General features: G+C 47.6%; 1 protein-coding gene across 2 annotated transcripts in view; it reads left to right on the top strand.

Annotated features, from left to right (window-relative positions):
* oca2 (oculocutaneous albinism II) overlaps nucleotides 1-17,316 on the top strand; it is a 55,054-nt gene that overhangs the window by 13,089 nt on the left and 24,649 nt on the right. For both annotated transcript variants that reach the window (XM_048999399.1, XM_048999398.1), the window contains 8 exons: nucleotides 43-200; nucleotides 509-591; nucleotides 700-853; nucleotides 5,630-5,701; nucleotides 6,351-6,416; nucleotides 7,627-7,683; nucleotides 10,973-11,097; nucleotides 12,351-12,489. In XM_048999399.1, coding sequence (XP_048855356.1) covers nucleotides 43-200; nucleotides 509-591; nucleotides 700-853; nucleotides 5,630-5,701; nucleotides 6,351-6,416; nucleotides 7,627-7,683; nucleotides 10,973-11,097; nucleotides 12,351-12,489 — 854 coding nt within the window. The remainder of the gene's footprint in view (nucleotides 1-42; nucleotides 201-508; nucleotides 592-699; nucleotides 854-5,629; nucleotides 5,702-6,350; nucleotides 6,417-7,626; nucleotides 7,684-10,972; nucleotides 11,098-12,350; nucleotides 12,490-17,316) is intronic.

Genomic DNA, 17,316 nt, shown 5'->3' with positions numbered 1-17,316 from the left:
CTCACCCAGTGGAAGTTGCATGCCTTGACTGCAGGCACACAGCCAGGAATCTGAGTGATTTCCGGGACAGCGCCCTCCTGAGGCTGCAGATGGGCGGGCCGTTCCTGCGGCGGCCCTTGGGTGAAGCCCCCGGGGAGTATGTCCTGGTCCAGGTGGCGCAGGCTGAGGAGGGGGGCTTACGGCGGCGCCGTGGCCAGCAGGTTGGTATACCGCGGTCAGTCCTACCCCCCCGCCCATCACAACCATCACTCAGCATCTGCGGTCACAAGGTTTAGGCCTTCGTGACAATGGCTGGAGCGATTTGCTTTGAGAACGTATTTAAGTACTTTCATAAAACAGCCATGCATTTAACTTTTCCATTTCTATTCTACACAATTAAGGAGTAAAAAGTACAAAGAGCCACTTGCATATATACAGCAGACCCCCCCATGGCATAATCAGTATTTAGTAACTGGTAAAGAAATAACACGGTAAATTACCTGGTTTTCACCTTTTCTTGAATAATCAGGTGACCTACAACTGGACGATACCAATTCACTCCCAGAGGAACGAGCAGATCTTGATGTCCAGGGCATTTGAGATGCTCAGCAGGTGATGAGGTCTTCACGGCTGCTAATGGTGTGCTACCCTCGTCATCGGCAGGCTATCCTATGATTAGCGGTGCCTGCTAATGGTCTCCTCACCTGCTCTCCCCACCAGTGGGCCCGTCTCCATCACCATCCAGGCCTTCCTGCAGGGCAGTGAGGTCATACCCCTCTCTATGACCTACCAGTCCCTCTACGTCAACGTGGAGACTCAGGTGGTCATCGCTGGGATCATTCTTGCGGGTGTCTATGTCCTCATTATCTTTGAGGTAACTTTGGAGACATTTTCATCGGTTTTACGGTCCTTGAAAAAGAGGCATGACTGTCTATAGGTACACTACCTTCCTTTTAAGTGAATCCTAATCGTGTGTTTTAACTTTAGTTCAGGCATATTTCAAAAAAGAAATTACACAAGCAGGCTTAGAAGCAGAGAGACAAGACTCGCATTGAGGTTTATAAAAGTATATTCCCATTTTGTTACTGTTTGTATATGTGGCCTAAACTACGAACTGAATGGTTGAAGTCCACTTGACCTGAGCAGATGACGGTTTGTGATCAGCTTGCTATACAAACGATGGTCTCGCCGTACAAGTGAGATGCAGTTTCACCAGCCAGGTTCTAACCAATGTCACCTGCATGACCACAGACCGTTCCGATCCTTAACTGAATGCTATCAGCAAGAATACAATCTTTTGTGAAAGTTTTAAATTAATGTAAACATAGGTTAGTCGGGGGGGGATTTAAATCAAGCCTGAAGGATTATGTTTATAGCAGAAGAAATTCAGTTGAAGTCTCTCAGACAAGTGAAATTATTTCTGGTTATCTGTGTTTAGTGCATGGCTGACGTTTTCAGCTCTATGCTAATTGTTTGGGAGTCTTGTGTATAGACACAGCAGACTGCAGTTGTACATGTTGCCCCCTAGAGGGCGATGATGGACTCCTTGGAACCTCTTTCACGTGATGCTGGTTGTACGTGATTTAATATGCAGTATACTGGGCCGCGATTGGAAAACGGCATATCTGTAACTGTCGGCTTTTATATACATCTGTGGTTCCTTCCTTTTTTGATCCGTTGTTATTCCTATTTCGAAGCTGTTATTGATTTCTTTCTTTTCGAATTGTGGGAGTCGCTCTGTCAGTGAGCTTTTCTTACCTTACCGTTTTCACATGAATAGATATTTTGTGATGCAGATGTGATGCTCCTGTAATTGAAGTGAAATTCTTGTCCCTGCTTTTCATCTAAGAGGCCCGTGCTTTTAAAAAGCCTAATTCTTTCTTGCCGCCTGTACGGCATCAGAGATTAGTGTTCATTTTCCCTTTTGTGTTTTTAATCCATCAGTGTACAACTCGCATCACTTTGATTATGTCTTAGTTAGGCAGTGAGCCTATTTCTATTCTATAGCATAATGCTAGTCTGTGGGCCACATGTCCCAGGACCTGGAAAACTGCTGCAAGAACAATACACTTATTTTAATATTATTTATTTAAAAAATAAGTCATTAAAATAATCAATATTCAAATAAAACACATTTACTACAACTTCATGCATCTGTTATACTATACTGGCCCCTAATTGTGCGCTGTTGGAAATACCGGTACGCAGCTGAAGCCAGTCGCCAAACTCCACTGGCTGCGTTTATCCTTGCAGGGGTACCGTTTATAAGACATGAAAAAGTGTCCGTCCATTAAACCGACAGCTCTTCATGCATCCTTCAGAGGCTTTTTAAAATTTCTTTAGTGCAATTAATCACCTAAGTTTGAGGCCCTTCAGCTTCTGCAAGATCCCTGTCTCTCTCCCTTTTTGCGACCGTGTCCTTTGAACTTGGCTTCCAGCAGATTCTTGTCTGTCATCTTGTGGTCTCTAAGGAACCATGGTGGCCAGTAGCAGACCTCACCTCTAAGGTATGATGACGCTACAGTCATTAGTGACACTCAGTTGCCCACCTTCTGTGTGTTCATTCTTCATTTCTTGAGCTGGGCATGCAAGACGCTAACAGTCCTGTGTGTGGCCATGTGATCTCCTCAGACTCCAGCATACCTTTACAGTCCAGTGATGACTTCAGTTCTTCACTTTACTTCATCTTGTGTATTTTTAGAGGTCACAGATGTCCTCAAGGATGCAGATAGCTTTCTGAATGCTACAGCTGGGTTCTCATCTCATTCACTTGATTGCAGAGGTCTAGGGTCTGTGTGGGAGGAGTTGTAGAGCACTTAAGTGGCCTCTTCTTGGCTTTTCAACGCCACCTGTAACCACGCTGACTCTTATTTCACATCCAGCATCTCTCTGTAGCATTTAGCTCTGCTTCTGTTTGCTCTCCTGCACAGTTTGGTCATTTTTAAGCAAAACAAGCTTTGACTACGTGGGTGAAACTGCCCTGGGATCATGGCTATAACTCTTGGCTGTTCCTTTAGATGTGGGTTTATGCTCTTGACAGACTTGCTATTATCCCTCCCGAGTTAGTGCTCAGCCCTGTATTCTGGCCTGAATGAGACTCGATTCCAGATAGCGTTGGATTTAATGATCGCAGCTCGCTGCTCCTCCATCAGAAAGTCTCCAGGATTAGCAGCCGAAGCCTCGCTTGTCTTGTGGCAGGCTTAAAATATCCGTGGTGTCCAGCTTCTTCAGCAACTAAGGATAGCATCACAGCTTTGTGATTTGTTTTAGCTCTCAGGCTGCTAGCATGATGCCCTCTGATTGGTGCGCATTCGTAACACCCTGTAAGGTCTCACACTCTGATTGGGGGTATGGTGTTCAGATGTGAAAGCCCTCACCAGCATCAGTGTCAATCTGAAATGAATCAAAAGCGATCCAGCTGTCTGGGGAATGGTCGTCCTTCTGTCGCTAGTGAATTTCAGGTGGTCCTTCGAGTGACTGGGTCAAGCCTTCTGTTTGTTACTGTGGCTCTGCATTCACCAATCAGAGTTTGTTATCTCTATAAATCACAGTCTTAGTGTCGGGTGACCCAGTTCCTGTTGAAAAGTGCACGGTGAACGGGAGGAGGACCCTCAGAGATGCAGAACACCAACGCACTTACAGCTTCCTTCTGTTTTTCTGAAGAACTGGGATGCACCTCCATGGGGGATGAGACGCCCCCGCAGTCCTTGATCTTATAGATTTCCGGAACATTCCCTGCCTGTTGTAAACATGCGTGCTTCACATGTCACCAACCATCATCTAGAAAGGTTCAGGGCGCTGTCTGTCTGCGTATGAACAGTGTGGATATTTACTTCGGCTTTGAAAGAACAATATGTATGAGCGCTTTAGGGGAGTCCTTTAGGAGAGTGACAGTCATGACGGGCGGGGGGGTATGGTGGGGGGGAAGGGGAAGAGACTGCTGTCACCCGTCTCTCGATGGAGTGCTCCACTCAACTGGCCTTCTCACCCACCTCAGTGTTAATAAGGCACCTCCACAGATGGCATAGATGTCAGCTACCCACTTTAATTGGATGTTGTAGTAGGAAATGGTTCTCGTTCAAAGCGGCTGGCTTCCTACCCATAAATCACAAGTTTCCTTAACCTGTCCTCAAGCCTGCTGGGACTGTTCAGGCCCCCATTCCAAGTCCCCACCTATATCCCAAGCAGTCAGTGCTCTCCCACGCTGCTCTGAGCCTGGTCCGGACGAGCGATTAGGACAGATGGACTGCTGTGTTGATGTGCCATGCAGCAGTTGCACAGGTACCAGGGATGAAGTGTAAGTTAAGCCAGGTCAACGCGCCCCAGAGTGACTGTCCCCCGTCGCGGGTGTGAGAGAGCCGGGCTTCTGGGCGGAGCGACTCGTCCCGCTTTGTCATTCACACGTGCAGGCTGCTGGATTGCATCTTTAAAGTTTTTAATATCTAAGCAGCAAGCGTCTAGACATTTACTTCTGTGAAAAATGCACGAATGGGAGATGCTCATCACATTAACAGTGACTGACAGCATCACTCTGTCACCTAAAAAAATACAAACGGAACAATGTTTTTCTCCTTCTTTCGCGAAGTGGCAACTTGAGCGAGTCTCTGGGGGTCTCACCTTTGTGTAATTCTTTATGCTCCTTTTGTGCTATGTGAAATTAAACCTGCGGTCCTGTCCCCCCACCCTGGGGACAGCTGTAGATGGGTCATGACAGTCAGCTTGAAGAGCTGCTTTTGAAAGTGGCAGGTTTTACAGGTTCCAATCTCCGAACTGCAAACTCCAAACGTAATGGCCTGCAGTCAGCAGACTAATGATGGGGTGAGTTCTGGCTGAGACACTTTGAAAGGGCATGAGTTCATTGTGCTTCACTTACGGGGGGTTTAAATGAGTGCGTGGCTGCCTTCCTCCTCGGCCAGTAAATTGTTGTTCACTAAGGGGTTGCAAAGATGTTGGTGCTTTCTGCTTACGGTATATTTTGAATACCGCCATCTGCTTGTTGGGATTCATGTCTAATAGTGATGAATGGACCTGCAGACCTGCCTTTCTTTAGTGCGAGACCAGCACGTAATTGCAGCCTCAGTGGAGGTCTTCTTTATTCTGGACCTTGATTCCAACTGCTCAAGCCAATTAATGGGCTGGGGGGCTTAATGTAGAAGGAGCAAGGTGACAGCTGTGCCTTCAGACAGGGGTCGGACACTCCGGAAAGGACACTGCGCGCGTTTTACACTGCGCTCGTTTTACACTGTGCGCGTTGGTATTCGATGGCAGGATGGGGATGAAGAATAGAATGATTTTGTGCACAGCCCAGTAGCGGAGGAGGCGGGGGGACACTGGGGTCAGCATGACAGGGGGGCTACTGCAAATTTGTCAAGGGGGACCCGCTTCCCCTTGGTTAGCAAATTTTACCAAGTGCCTCTTATCGGTGAAATGTGCTCCAGGATAGTGCCCCCCTGTGGAGGGTGGGTGGAATTGTTCTCTTCTCTGCTACTGCCTCCAGTGCGCTCTGGGGGTACTGGGACGATTTTTCTAGATGTGATTCTGTGGTGTGTCTGGGACTGTACTCCCCCTGCCCCCCATACCCCCCACCCCCCAGCGTGATGCGTGATGGCAGTTTGCACATAACATGCTCCTTTGCTGTATCGCCCCTCAGATTGTGCACCGGACCCTGGCGGCCATGCTGGGATCGCTGGCGGCTTTAGCAGCCCTCGCCATCATCGGAGATGTAAGGTTCTCAGCACCTGTCACCGGCTTATTAAACACACAGTGATCAGTGGCGGCAAGTGGCTAGAAAAATTGATCAGGTAGCAAAATAATAAATTTAACTTATCACAATAGTGACCAAGAAAATGTGCCTTAAATGGTGGTAAAGTTCGTGAATTCTACTTTACTTGTTTCATAATTTTACCTCAAAAATGGTACCTTGATGGAACTGCAGTATGTCTGAGAGTACTCGGGGGGGTGGAATTATTGGGATCAGGGGTAATTTCTGCAGGGCAGTAAGGCCCATTTAAAGAGTAAGTAACAGAGTGTATTAGTAATGTAACTCCCTAGGCCATATACCTAGAAGACTTCGCAGTTTGCTTTGCACATTCATTAGTCTGTTAAGGGGCCCTGCTCCGCCTCCGCTGCTGATTTCCCAGAATTCCTGAGTGATGCCTCCTGAGAAATGAGTTTACAATAGCAGTGTCGAGCAGAAGTTGCTGTTTTGGCAGGTGGCTGCCATTGGCGGCGGTGCCCCAGGCAGTTAGCTGCAGGCGTTCGTGTTCTGGGGCCTTTGGCTCCGCATGAGGGGTCTAATGGATGTTTAATGGTGAACAAGGGGCCCAGAGCGACCCTGAGCTTCTGTCTTGCTGCCCTGTCCCACCCCTCAGAGGCCCAGTCTGATCACGGTGGTGGAGTGGATTGATTATGAAACACTGGCGCTGCTGTTCGGCATGGTAATTATCTGACGGCTTATTTATCTGTCTGCCTGAATCTCTGCGTCTGTATATGTATGAATGTATGTGAATGTCTGTCTGTCTGTGTCAGTCAGTCAGCCTGCCTGCCTGTCTTTGTGTGTCAGTGAGCCTGCCTGCCTGCCTGTCTGTCTGCATCAGTGAGCCTGCCTGCCTGTCTCTGTGTGTCAGTGAGCCTGCCTGTCTCTCTGCATCAAGGAACCTGTCTGTCTGTCTCTGTGTGTCGGTGAGCCTGCCTGCCTGCCTGTCTCTGTGTGTCAGTGAGCCTGCCTGTCTCTCTGCATCAAGGAGCCTGCCTGTCTGTCTCTGTGTGTCGGTGAGCCTGCCTGCCTGCCTGTCTCTGTGTGTCAGTGAGCCTACCTGTCTGTCTGAATGCATCAGTGAGCCTGCCTGTCTGTCTTTCTGGCTAAATCAATTAATCAATCTGTCTTTTCTAAGTCTGACAGTCTGCTGTTATTACCCACCGCCCCCACCTGCCCGCTCGGCATTGTCATAGTGTTAAGATCTTGCTGTGTTCAGAGCATATCTCCATGGAAACAAACTTCTTACGAGCACTTTTGATGGAGTGTACCAGCAACTAGGAGGGGAAAGTCATTATCCAGGAGAAAATGTAGCAAAGAGCTAGGAGACGGTGGGGAGCACGTCGATTCGCGGGGAAGGTGTTTTGGCATGTGGTACGGGGATCCTGTTATCACCCTGTCATCGCAAAGAGCGCCCCCTGGGTGCGGGTAATTGGAAGTAGCATAATTCATGTTTCAGTGCGTCTGTAAAAAAAAACGTAAATGCTTTTGGAGTTAACCTGTTATTCTCAGATACTTTGGTAATGAATGGAATACACCCTCCTTCATAAATGTTTTACACCCCCCCAGTCCTTTGTTTGCCTATAAATGGAGCTTAGTGTGGGTTTTAAATTAGTTAAAATGCAGCCTGGAGCAGGAAGTTCCTGAGCAGTGTGAGAGCAGATCCTTACTGATGCATGAATAAGGGACTGGGGCTCACTAAATACGGACAAGCCACCCCTGTAACACTCTGGATTTTGTTCCTTTTCGAATTTTCGCCTCTTTGTCGATTGGTGTCTCTTTAAATCTGCTCCCCTGTGCATCTTGTCTCTTGGTGCTGATGAGTTCTGTTGACAGGTCGGCTGTGTTCATGTTCATCTGTAAAAATTCTGGCCTGTTTCCTTTTCCCGCAGATGGTTTTGGTGGCCATCTTTTCTGAAACGGGATTCTTCGATTACTGTGCCGTGAAGGTGAGTCGGGGGGGGGCGGGTAAGCATGTGTCTGCTTCTCAAGCACCATTTTCCTTGGAAAACCTTGAGTTTATTGCCAGAAATTTCCACCCCGCTGCCCAAACCTTAGGAGCTCCTAGAACTGAACAAGACTCACCAAAGAGAGAGAGCTACTGGCATTTCAGGAGGAGAGGCTGACTGTGGCTTCTGCCGAGTTAATAGATTTTTAAGAGACATTGCCCTTCCTGACACCAAGGGTATTTGAGGGAGGGGGGCGCTCCAAATCTCCTTCAAATACTGTAGGCCTCAAAATGATGAAATTCGGAAGGCGTCGTGCTGGACTGGGGCAGAGGAGAGAGGAGGACCCACCTCACCGCTGTCTGCTACTACTGAATACAGCCTAATAGCCTCAGAAATGTGAAGGCTGTGCTAGACCTCTCCGACCTCCTGTTCAGTCATTGGTCTTTCGAGAGCCGAGGTCTGCAGGCGATTCGCTGCTATATCCACGCCAGCCAACGGCTGTTTCACCATTTACCTTTACCTTCAAAATATTTCCTCTCAAATAACTGCAGCCTCGACACTGGAGAAAATGGAAATGCAGTGCATGAGGCATTCCAGCTTCTGGCTTTGTGAAAAGAGCTGATCAGATTTTGTAACCAACTGGTTTTAGAGCCTCTTTGAAAAGTTCTCCGAATCAGATTTAATAATTCCACTTTTATTTTCAGCACCAAATCACCTATTTTAGGTGTTTGGAATTTCTGTCTCTGTTAAGGCAATTTAGCTAGCAGAATATATTTTGACTCGGGGGCATCAACAATAATTTTCATGAGAATTTCCTTCTAGCGGTGCAGTGAAAGAATCCTGTTGATTTGTTTGGAAGCATGTTCATATGCACTGTGTATTGGTCTCATGCATAAAGTCTGTGAAGTGGTACCTGTCTAACACACCGGGTGTCTGTGATTCTGAAGATACCCGGTTCAGCCGCTGGTTGATTAAACTGCCTCATCTTCCAGTCTTTAATCAGTAGCACCTTATGAATTGTCTATTTCGATATAACTCTAACGCAGTCTCTTCCTTTTCTTGGTCTGCCTGCCTGTATCCGTTTTGCCAATCAGTGTAATAATTTGAGTGGAACATGACTGTGTGGTTTTTCAGGATCACCTCTGAATTTGATCCCAGGTTCCCATCCACACATTTGACTTTAACTTCACAGTACGTGACTCAGAAAGCATCCCAGATTCGACGCTGTGCTGGTCTGGATGTTGTTTTGCAGGCCACTCTTTATTTGAGTGACACGAGTTTCTCAGGCTCCCTGATTAGCTGCAGGCGATTTCAGGAAGATGGGGTGGTGGGGGGGGCGGTGGTGGGGGGCGTCAGTCTGCCTTTCCAGATGACAGTTAATTAGGTGCCCTCGTATTTTGGATACATCATCTGCATTTTCTGTGGCAAGGTCGGAGCTGTCGTTGGACTTTTCATATAAGCTTGTATAGCTTTGTATCAGAGTTAAATGACAAATATTGATTAAAATTGCCTATTAAGGAAAGCATTGTTTGAACCGACAAACTCATCTTTCCGTTTTTCCTCCTGTCACTGTTCTGTTTTCCTTTTAATTTTTTTCTCTGTATGCATATTTATTTGTTTAGAGGAAAACACTCTTTCTGACACCTAAATCTGGCTGAAATGATCAATTTAATATGATCCAGGAACTGCACCTTAAAATACTGAGGTATGAATCCTGACAAGGTCTGCTTTTGAATATTAGGAATGTATCATGAACTAAATTACTTCAACAAAGTAACAACAACCTTTAGCCAAAGTTAAATATGTTAAAGGTAGTGGAGAACACAGGAAAAACGGTCATTTTGGACAGTTTTAGAATCAAATGTTAATATTGCGAAAGGTGGAGGACATTCAGTTAAATAACCTTGTGGTTTTACACAAGTACCTACTCAAGAAATATTTTTCTAGGTTGTTAAAATTAGTGCTCACTCGTAAACAGAAGCTTTTATTGAAAATGTACAGTTGATGTATTACCTTTACAAGCCTGGAAAGAGAAGTCGATATACTTATTTTTAATTAACTAAAGGAGTTGTGGAATATCAACAGTGTATAAAGATCAATTTCAGAAGTGATGTTCTGTAAGTACTCATGCATACTGGTCTTTTTTGCAGTAAGGGTCTGTACCATGATCGGCTGCCAGTTCTGGGATAAGCACCTCACTCGAACCGCTTCTGTAAATATTTGTCAGCTGGGAAGATCACGGTGGATCATGATGTCTGCCGCAGAAATTGGCACGGCTGCCGTTTTCCCATCCGAAGCTTATGAGAGGCGTAGTACTGATTGGAAAAAAAAATCGACTCAGAAATTTTTAAAAGTACAAATGCAAAACAAGAAAAAATAACTTCTGGAAGCCAAGAGGCATTAATTAAGGACTGGGGATTCAATTAAATTGCATGTCGAGGAGAGTGATGAGCTGCTGGCTGTAAGTGTGGCCGTCCTGGAGCTGCTCTCACCGCAAAATCCCATCCATCCTGCCCTCCCCCACGCTGATGCGGGACTGACTGAGCTGTTGACCTTGGGCCGTGCTGCTGGGATCGCTCTTGCCCCTTTGTAGATCGGTGTCTCTTTAATCATGGCGGAGTGCTAACACAGAGCCTCCCCCCCTGCCCCCCTACGCCCGCTGTGTCATTGGGTAAATTTATGACCGTGATTCAGCGCTCACAGAGGACATCACTCCTGTACCGGGGGCTCGAATCAGGCTGATTCCTTACCTGTTATGTGACTGTAAATGAGCGATGTGCTGTGAGAGTGGTCTCAGGAACCTTCCGGAACGTCTCTATTTTTAAACGGTGACTGTCATTGTTGGTGATGTTGACCATTCAGATCTGTCATTTGTGTATGGAATTTTGGTATGAAAATTTAGCTTTTTTTTGGGGGTGGGGGGGGGGAGCTCAACACCTTGAACACACTTGATTTTGTCCTCTGTTATATATGTATGGATTTTGTCTTTAAATGATGTGGTTATGAGCTTGTGTGTGTTTCTTTTGGGACGTCCGGTTATCTTCCGTGGCTTATGTGGACTGGTGCATCTAAGGTGCCTGGTTCTTGTGTGTGTGACCCTTTGCTTGCTGGGATGGTGTCTAAGGTCACTTTAATCCTGAATCCGATCTCGGTCATGTGATGCAGATGCATGGCTGATTAACTGATAATCATTAAAATAAGCGGATTATGATACTGTAGCCCCTTTTGCAGGACCGTATTGAGCATGAGCAAAGCATGAGCATTGCGTGTGCTTGTTCTCCCCAATGAGGCGTACCACCTGTCCAGAGGAAGGATCTGGCTGATGATTACCATCCTCTGCCTCATCGCCGCTGTCCTGTCTGCTTTCCTGGACAACGTCACCACCATGATGCTCTTCACCCCTGTCACCATAAGGTACGTGTTGGAGTCGGCGATGGACGACAAGGCCTAATGTCTGCCGCTCTGCTGCCGATTGACTGTAAGCAGACTCAGTAGACTCCGCCCCTGCGTGGACCCGCCCCCTCCACATCCGCCGCGAAGCGCTAGTTGTCCTGTGATGCTTGTGTGTTATGTTTTTCACATCTACCGCGCTTTGCTGGCTGTCGTGTACCTAGGGACGTCTTGTGGTCTCCACTGCTTCTGGGACGTTTCCGGGCGTCTTGCTGTAGACTGAGCATCAGTCCGTCTTCTATCCGTCTTGAAGCTGTCTCTATTCCTAGACGACTTGCTCAGCCAATTAGAGAATTCTGCTGTTCTTTGGCCGCTGGCCTGAATTGCTCTTTGAATATAATTAGAGGATCTGTGATCTGCAGAACCTTGTGTGATTCTTATGTTAGACACCTCCTATGGACTGCTCCCTTTGTCGGGTCTGCATACCTTCAGACAGCTGCTCTGCCTGCCACCATTTTTAATGTTGTTCAGCTTATTTGAGCCCCATCTCTGTCTATACACCCAGACACATCTTGGTCTGAGATGATTTTGATGAACGTTTTCATTCAGGGTTTTAGGGTGTATGAATGTGTAGAGAGATGATCCGGTTAATATAGCCTATTGCGTGAGCTCTGTGAAGCTTCCCAGCAAAGCTGACTGCTCCCAACCTGTCTTATCGAACAGGATTAGTATGCACCGTTTGATTGGAGGAAGATCGCTTTCATACTGTAAGTAGCCAACAGAAATCATTCCTTTGAACAGATGAATTGCTCCGTGTAATTCTGCCTCCTCCAACACAAAAGATTAACCTGAAAAGGCTGTTTTTCTCAGAGCAGTATTTCATCAGCTTGTTGAATATATATTTTTTTTTGGTGACAGAAACCAGGTCAGCTTGACAAGCCCCCCCTGGTGGAATGCAGAGGTCAGTGAGGGTCTGTGTGATGCATGGGCCGGTTATTAGATGAAGCCTCAGAAAAACTCTCCACACCTGGCCGTCTCTGGCCTTTCTAAGCCACAAGAACTCCTGCTGCTGCAGGTGCACGGAAGCTCTGTGGCGTGCCGTACATACTGTACATCTTTATTTTTGTGGTTTGCCGTTTCTTCCATAGCTGTCCCTGGCTGCCCATGGAGCTTTCTGGAATGTTTTAAACGGATTGAATCAGGGTCTAACTTCCACCCGCCTTTCTCATAAAGTGGCAGGATTTTCCTCACTCTCTCTGCCTCTCGTTCTCCTGCAGGTTGTGTGAGGTACTTAATCTGGACCCCAGACATGTCCTGATTGCAGAAGTGATCTTCACCAACATCGGAGGTGCAGCCACCGCCGTCGGCGACCCGCCCAATGTCATCATCGTCTCAAACCAGGACCTGCGCAAGACAGTATGCAATTTTTCAGCCCTCTGTTCAAAACGGCCGCATTTGCTGACGTGCGCTGAGATTGGAGTACTGTAGGTCTCCCAGGAATAGTCACTGTAATGACGTCTCTGTTGGGCTGTGAAATGAGTACTGATATACAAGACATGATGAATGTTGCTCTGCTTAAATGAGGGCTTAGAATCCAATAAATATTAATTTCTTATACTCTCAGGACACGGTGTGTACGGAAAGCTGGCTGTCGGTATTTTCTACCCCTGTAAATGTGTCCGTGGGGTAACTGAGTCATCCCCACTCATGTAGAAGTTAATATATGTTAGCCAGCTTACTCTTGTTTCCAGCGTGGCACAAACAGCCAGGGGCATAGGAACTAAAGGGGTCAGGGGGATATGCACCCCCCAATATTTAATTTTAATTCATTCATACTCTCTAATAAATAGTCTTTTGTATTTAAATGATTGCAATACATCCCCCTAGTGTCAAACATCACTGTTTCTCAAACCCTGTCCTGTCTGTCTGGCAGGGAGCTGAGATGGAGCAAAAATGTGGACAGTCTGGGGGGTCACTGTGGACTGGGTTGAGAAACACAAAATAGCTACATTTTGCTCTAACATGAATAAGGACATGCTGATCTCCACGTTTTAGTCCAAATGTGTCCTGATTTGAGACACTGGACGTGCAGGGTCAGATGAGAGGGATACCTTGGTATCAGCATATGGTGATCAGCGTAGTCATCCTGTTCATCCTGGAGGGCGTCCCGTAGCAGTGAGAGCACAGTGTTGGATCAGTGGCTGATGTTTATATCTCCATGTAAGACAGCAGATGGGAGCTGAAGGAATAGCAAAGTCGCGCTCGGGAATGGGATGGTGGTGCCCCCCCCCAAAGGCAGCCTGCTCTGAACGCCAGCAGGGCCTTCACCAGGGCTCCAGATTTGGCGGCTTGTTTGACCGGACAGCATGCTGGTCCTGTTTCCTACATGTGGCTCTCTGGCGGAACCAGAGTGAAGCTTCTGCAGTCGGCAGTTTGTAAAGGAAGTCGATGAGAATCACGTGTCAGCTGTGTTTCATAAACGTTAAAAGCTTTTGAGGGGCTTGGGTCTGTCTTGACTTAAAGGCCGGTTTCTGTCACCCCAGGCCGCGGAGGAAATCTCCGGCATGTAAACCCTCTGCTGACTGCTTCCTGTGAACGACCGTGTCACAGCCTTGCCGCCCGCTGCCTCCGCCCTATCATGCCGGATTGTTCCCACTGCGATGGGGATTCGGACGGTCTGGCTTTAATATCCGGCCTCCGCTGGGGACACACGTCGGCGTGCCCGACAGCTGCCCGCGGAATGTGTACCTCCCTTGGCAGCTGCGGCTGCTTCCGCGTCCGTGAAACGCGGGGAGAAAAGCCGGCTGGGGGGCCGATTGCGGTGAGCTGCTGATGGGCTTTGGCACAGCCTGCGCCTGTTTGTTTGCTGCTGCATCCATATGGTCAAGGAGTCATGTTAAATCAGCCTTGATGCTAAGGCTTCTCCCACTCTCCACCAGGGGGAGCTGCTGTCTGAGCTACACCCGGAAGGTTCCCCCCAGCTGCGTGTGTGGGGCCACTTGGCTACCATGGCACTGCTGACCATAGCGATTTAGGCACTTTGTTGTATTCTGACCTCCCTGTTCTGGTGTGGAATCAGAGATGAGACTGTAACTGGTGCCTCACTGCGTGGATTAAAAACTCCACATACGATGGTGACGTTTGCACATATAGCTTAACTATATACTTAAAACACATTTCTGATGTGACTGTTTCTCTTATTTTTTTCTTTTTTTTAATGTTAGAGGTCACATGCTAATGCTGCCAAACTTTAACAACAGCAGCTGCTTCTGTCTGCATTGAAGCGAATTCCGGGTAAGAGTCGGTTTCCCTGCAGTACGGATCGCGGTCCTGCTGCCAGACACTTGGAGATCGGAGCCGGATGCGGCCTCTCCGGTCAAACCTGGCCGCTCGCTTCCGAGGCTCTCGGGATTCCAGATCAGTGACGCAACCACGCGGGGAGCATCAAGTCACGGGGCATCCCCCGGCAATCCCTCCCATCTGCCGGGGCTTGGAGGGTGTCAGAACCTCCGCCTGCCATGTGGGGGACGGGGGTGGGGGGGCGGCAATTGAGGGCAGCTCTCCCATTGGGCGGAGAGCCAGGGAGACTAACACCAACGTTACCACTTGATGATAAAATTCTGACTAACATGTGTTCCTGGACAGAACAGCATATGTAGAAAGTAAAATGGAAGCTGTCCCATAAAGAGCCAGAGCACCATGGCCTCCTGCTTAATGACGATCCCTCTTCAGCAGTAATAACTTCCTTGCTAGTCCGGCCGCTGAGCCCCTTTCTACATATTTAACTGTAAGTCTCCAGTGTGCCTGTAGTTTGTGTCCATTACTGACACTGGGTGTTCAGCACCAATGCTATAAGCCCACAAAGCCCACAGATATAACATAAGGTACGTGGGTGTCCAGGTTTAACCCCTGCTGGACCGCTTTCCATAGGCTTCGCTGATCCCAAAGGGCTTGGGGGGGGGGGGGGGGGGGGGGGGGTAAAATGCAGGCTATCATCATTCCGGATCAGCTGACCGTGAAATATGACTTTGGTGATATGTGGCTCTTATTAATTCAGTAATTCAGGGATTCTTTTTGAATCACAGAGAGTGCTTTTGTTTTTTGGGGGGGGTGGGGGGGTGGCTGGTGTACCAGGTGAGAATAATAGTGATAATCTGTTTGATTCATCCAGTGAGCTTCGATCAGCCGTCCTGGTGGCAAACAAAGCATGCAAAGTCTTAATAAATGGGTAATTAAATGGAAAATATCATATTCTATGGCTTAATGAAAATCATTATACCAATATGTGTTACATAATTAGAATGCCGTGTTTTCAACAGAATGCAAACAAGAAATAAGAAATGAACGTTAAGTTTCTGGCTTGGAACAAAACGTCTTTTTTTCCCCCTCTTCTCCTCAACAGAGAGCCGCCCTGCTTGGTATGGAAATGGCGCGCGGTCCCAGTGCTGCGTGGGTGTACGTCGCGAGCCAGCCGTTTGTCAGTTTGTCACACATTTACGGTTGCCGGGCGACACGAACGTAGTGGAGGTCCCTGGATTTCGTAGTGTTGGTTTTGGGCAAGTTCTGATTGCTGAGGGTTTGGTCGCCGCCTCAGTCAGAGCTATATTTACGCTAAACTATTTAGTCGACTCATCTGTCCAAAGCAGCGTAGCAGAGAGACAGATAATACACCACAATCATATGGCTGTCAAGGAGCCAGCTGGGTACAAGTGCTACTAGGCTAAGCGTCCAATGAGAGGCCAATGACAAGTGCCGGTTAGCACTGGAGCAAGAGCGGCTAGGTAAGATCCTAACATCAGAACCTCTGTTCAGACTGAAACACCATGATGGCTAAATGATCTGTGGGACTTTATTATCCATTTTGATGTCCGTACTGAACTGGGCTACGGCATTTTCTGGGAGTGTGAACAGGTAACCTGGTGGTGGTGGGGGTGGGCTCTCAGTGTGCCGAGTCACCACATCAGCAAGTCAGGTGTGTTATCTCTGCTGTGATTGGTTGTCACCTTAAGCTCATGCCTGCTGACACCTGTACACTGGGTGTTTCTCAGTATGTGTACTTGACCGTACTTGTGTTCTCGCGTACGTGTCTTATGTCGTCTTCCATTGCTGAAAGCCAGTTCCAATACTCAAGAAGAGAAATACGGAGGACAGTAAAAATCCTTCGATGTTGTTCCTGCCCCGCCTCAAATATCAAGGATGCATCGGTTGCATCCTCATCAAACGAGAACAATCCAATGATTCACTGCATCCCAAGTTCGTTCTAGGGAGGTAAGCAGGGACGGATTATGGGTTGTGTGGGCCCCCCACCAAGGGCCCTTGGCAGCCAAACGCCCTCCCTATAGGGTCAGGGGCCCTTGTAGGCAGAGGATCAAAGAATGTAGGCCCTCTAAAAAAAATACATTGTTGATAAGCGTTGCAAATTGTTTTGGGCTAGCGGCCCCGCTGGCCCGGTCCGTAATCCGTCCCTGGAGGTAAGTTAGCAAGACCTGTCTTGCCAAGACCACAAGTATGATCTTTGCGTTCTTAGCATTGAGAAGCACCCACTGTCTCTCGGCTCATTCTGGGAGTTAGTGTGTGATCAGACTGATGGAGGTACTCTTAGGTCAGGAAGTCATGTCCCACCCAAGACTCCTCACAGGTCTCCTTGCATTTGGCAGTACATTTGGCAAGCTTGGTGCGAATGAGCTTGGTGCTAGATTGACCCAACTGGTGTGAGCTACATGAAAATCAGGCCTCGTGATCAGTTGTTACTGCATGCGTGCCGCATGCAGTATGTCATCTGTCATCTTAATGAGCAATTGCCTGGTAGGCTGTCTCTCCCAAAGCTTTGTAGTTTGATTCTATAGTATAATATCAGTATTTAGGCTGTTATTCACAGTTGTTTTGTAGGCCTGGTTCCTTGACTATCATGCTCTCTGCTGTCTCTTAGGTGTAAGACGCTACTCGACCCAGGTAACACAGAGCATTAATTCACTGCTCAGTGTTAGCTGAACGTGGTCGATCACTTAGGCTAACTGGTACTGGTTTAATCGGAGTTCTTGACTGGTCCTGCCTGACTGGGCTTCATCTTTTTTTTTGTTTTCCGACTTTGGCATGTCCTGCAGATGTCCATCATTGCAAATTATGTCTTGTCACCCCCCCCCCACTTGCCCACTGGCCAGAGGTAGAAAGTTCAGGTTCAGAAAGTACAAATTCAGACCAGAATTTTATTTCAACCAACCTGTTGAGTATAAAGAGTCACAA

This window comes from Brienomyrus brachyistius, unplaced genomic scaffold (assembly GCF_023856365.1).
Source record: "Brienomyrus brachyistius isolate T26 unplaced genomic scaffold, BBRACH_0.4 scaffold44, whole genome shotgun sequence".
Classification (NCBI taxonomy): domain Eukaryota; kingdom Metazoa; phylum Chordata; class Actinopteri; order Osteoglossiformes; family Mormyridae; genus Brienomyrus; species Brienomyrus brachyistius.
This window is presented reverse-complemented; position numbering and strand designations above follow the sequence as displayed.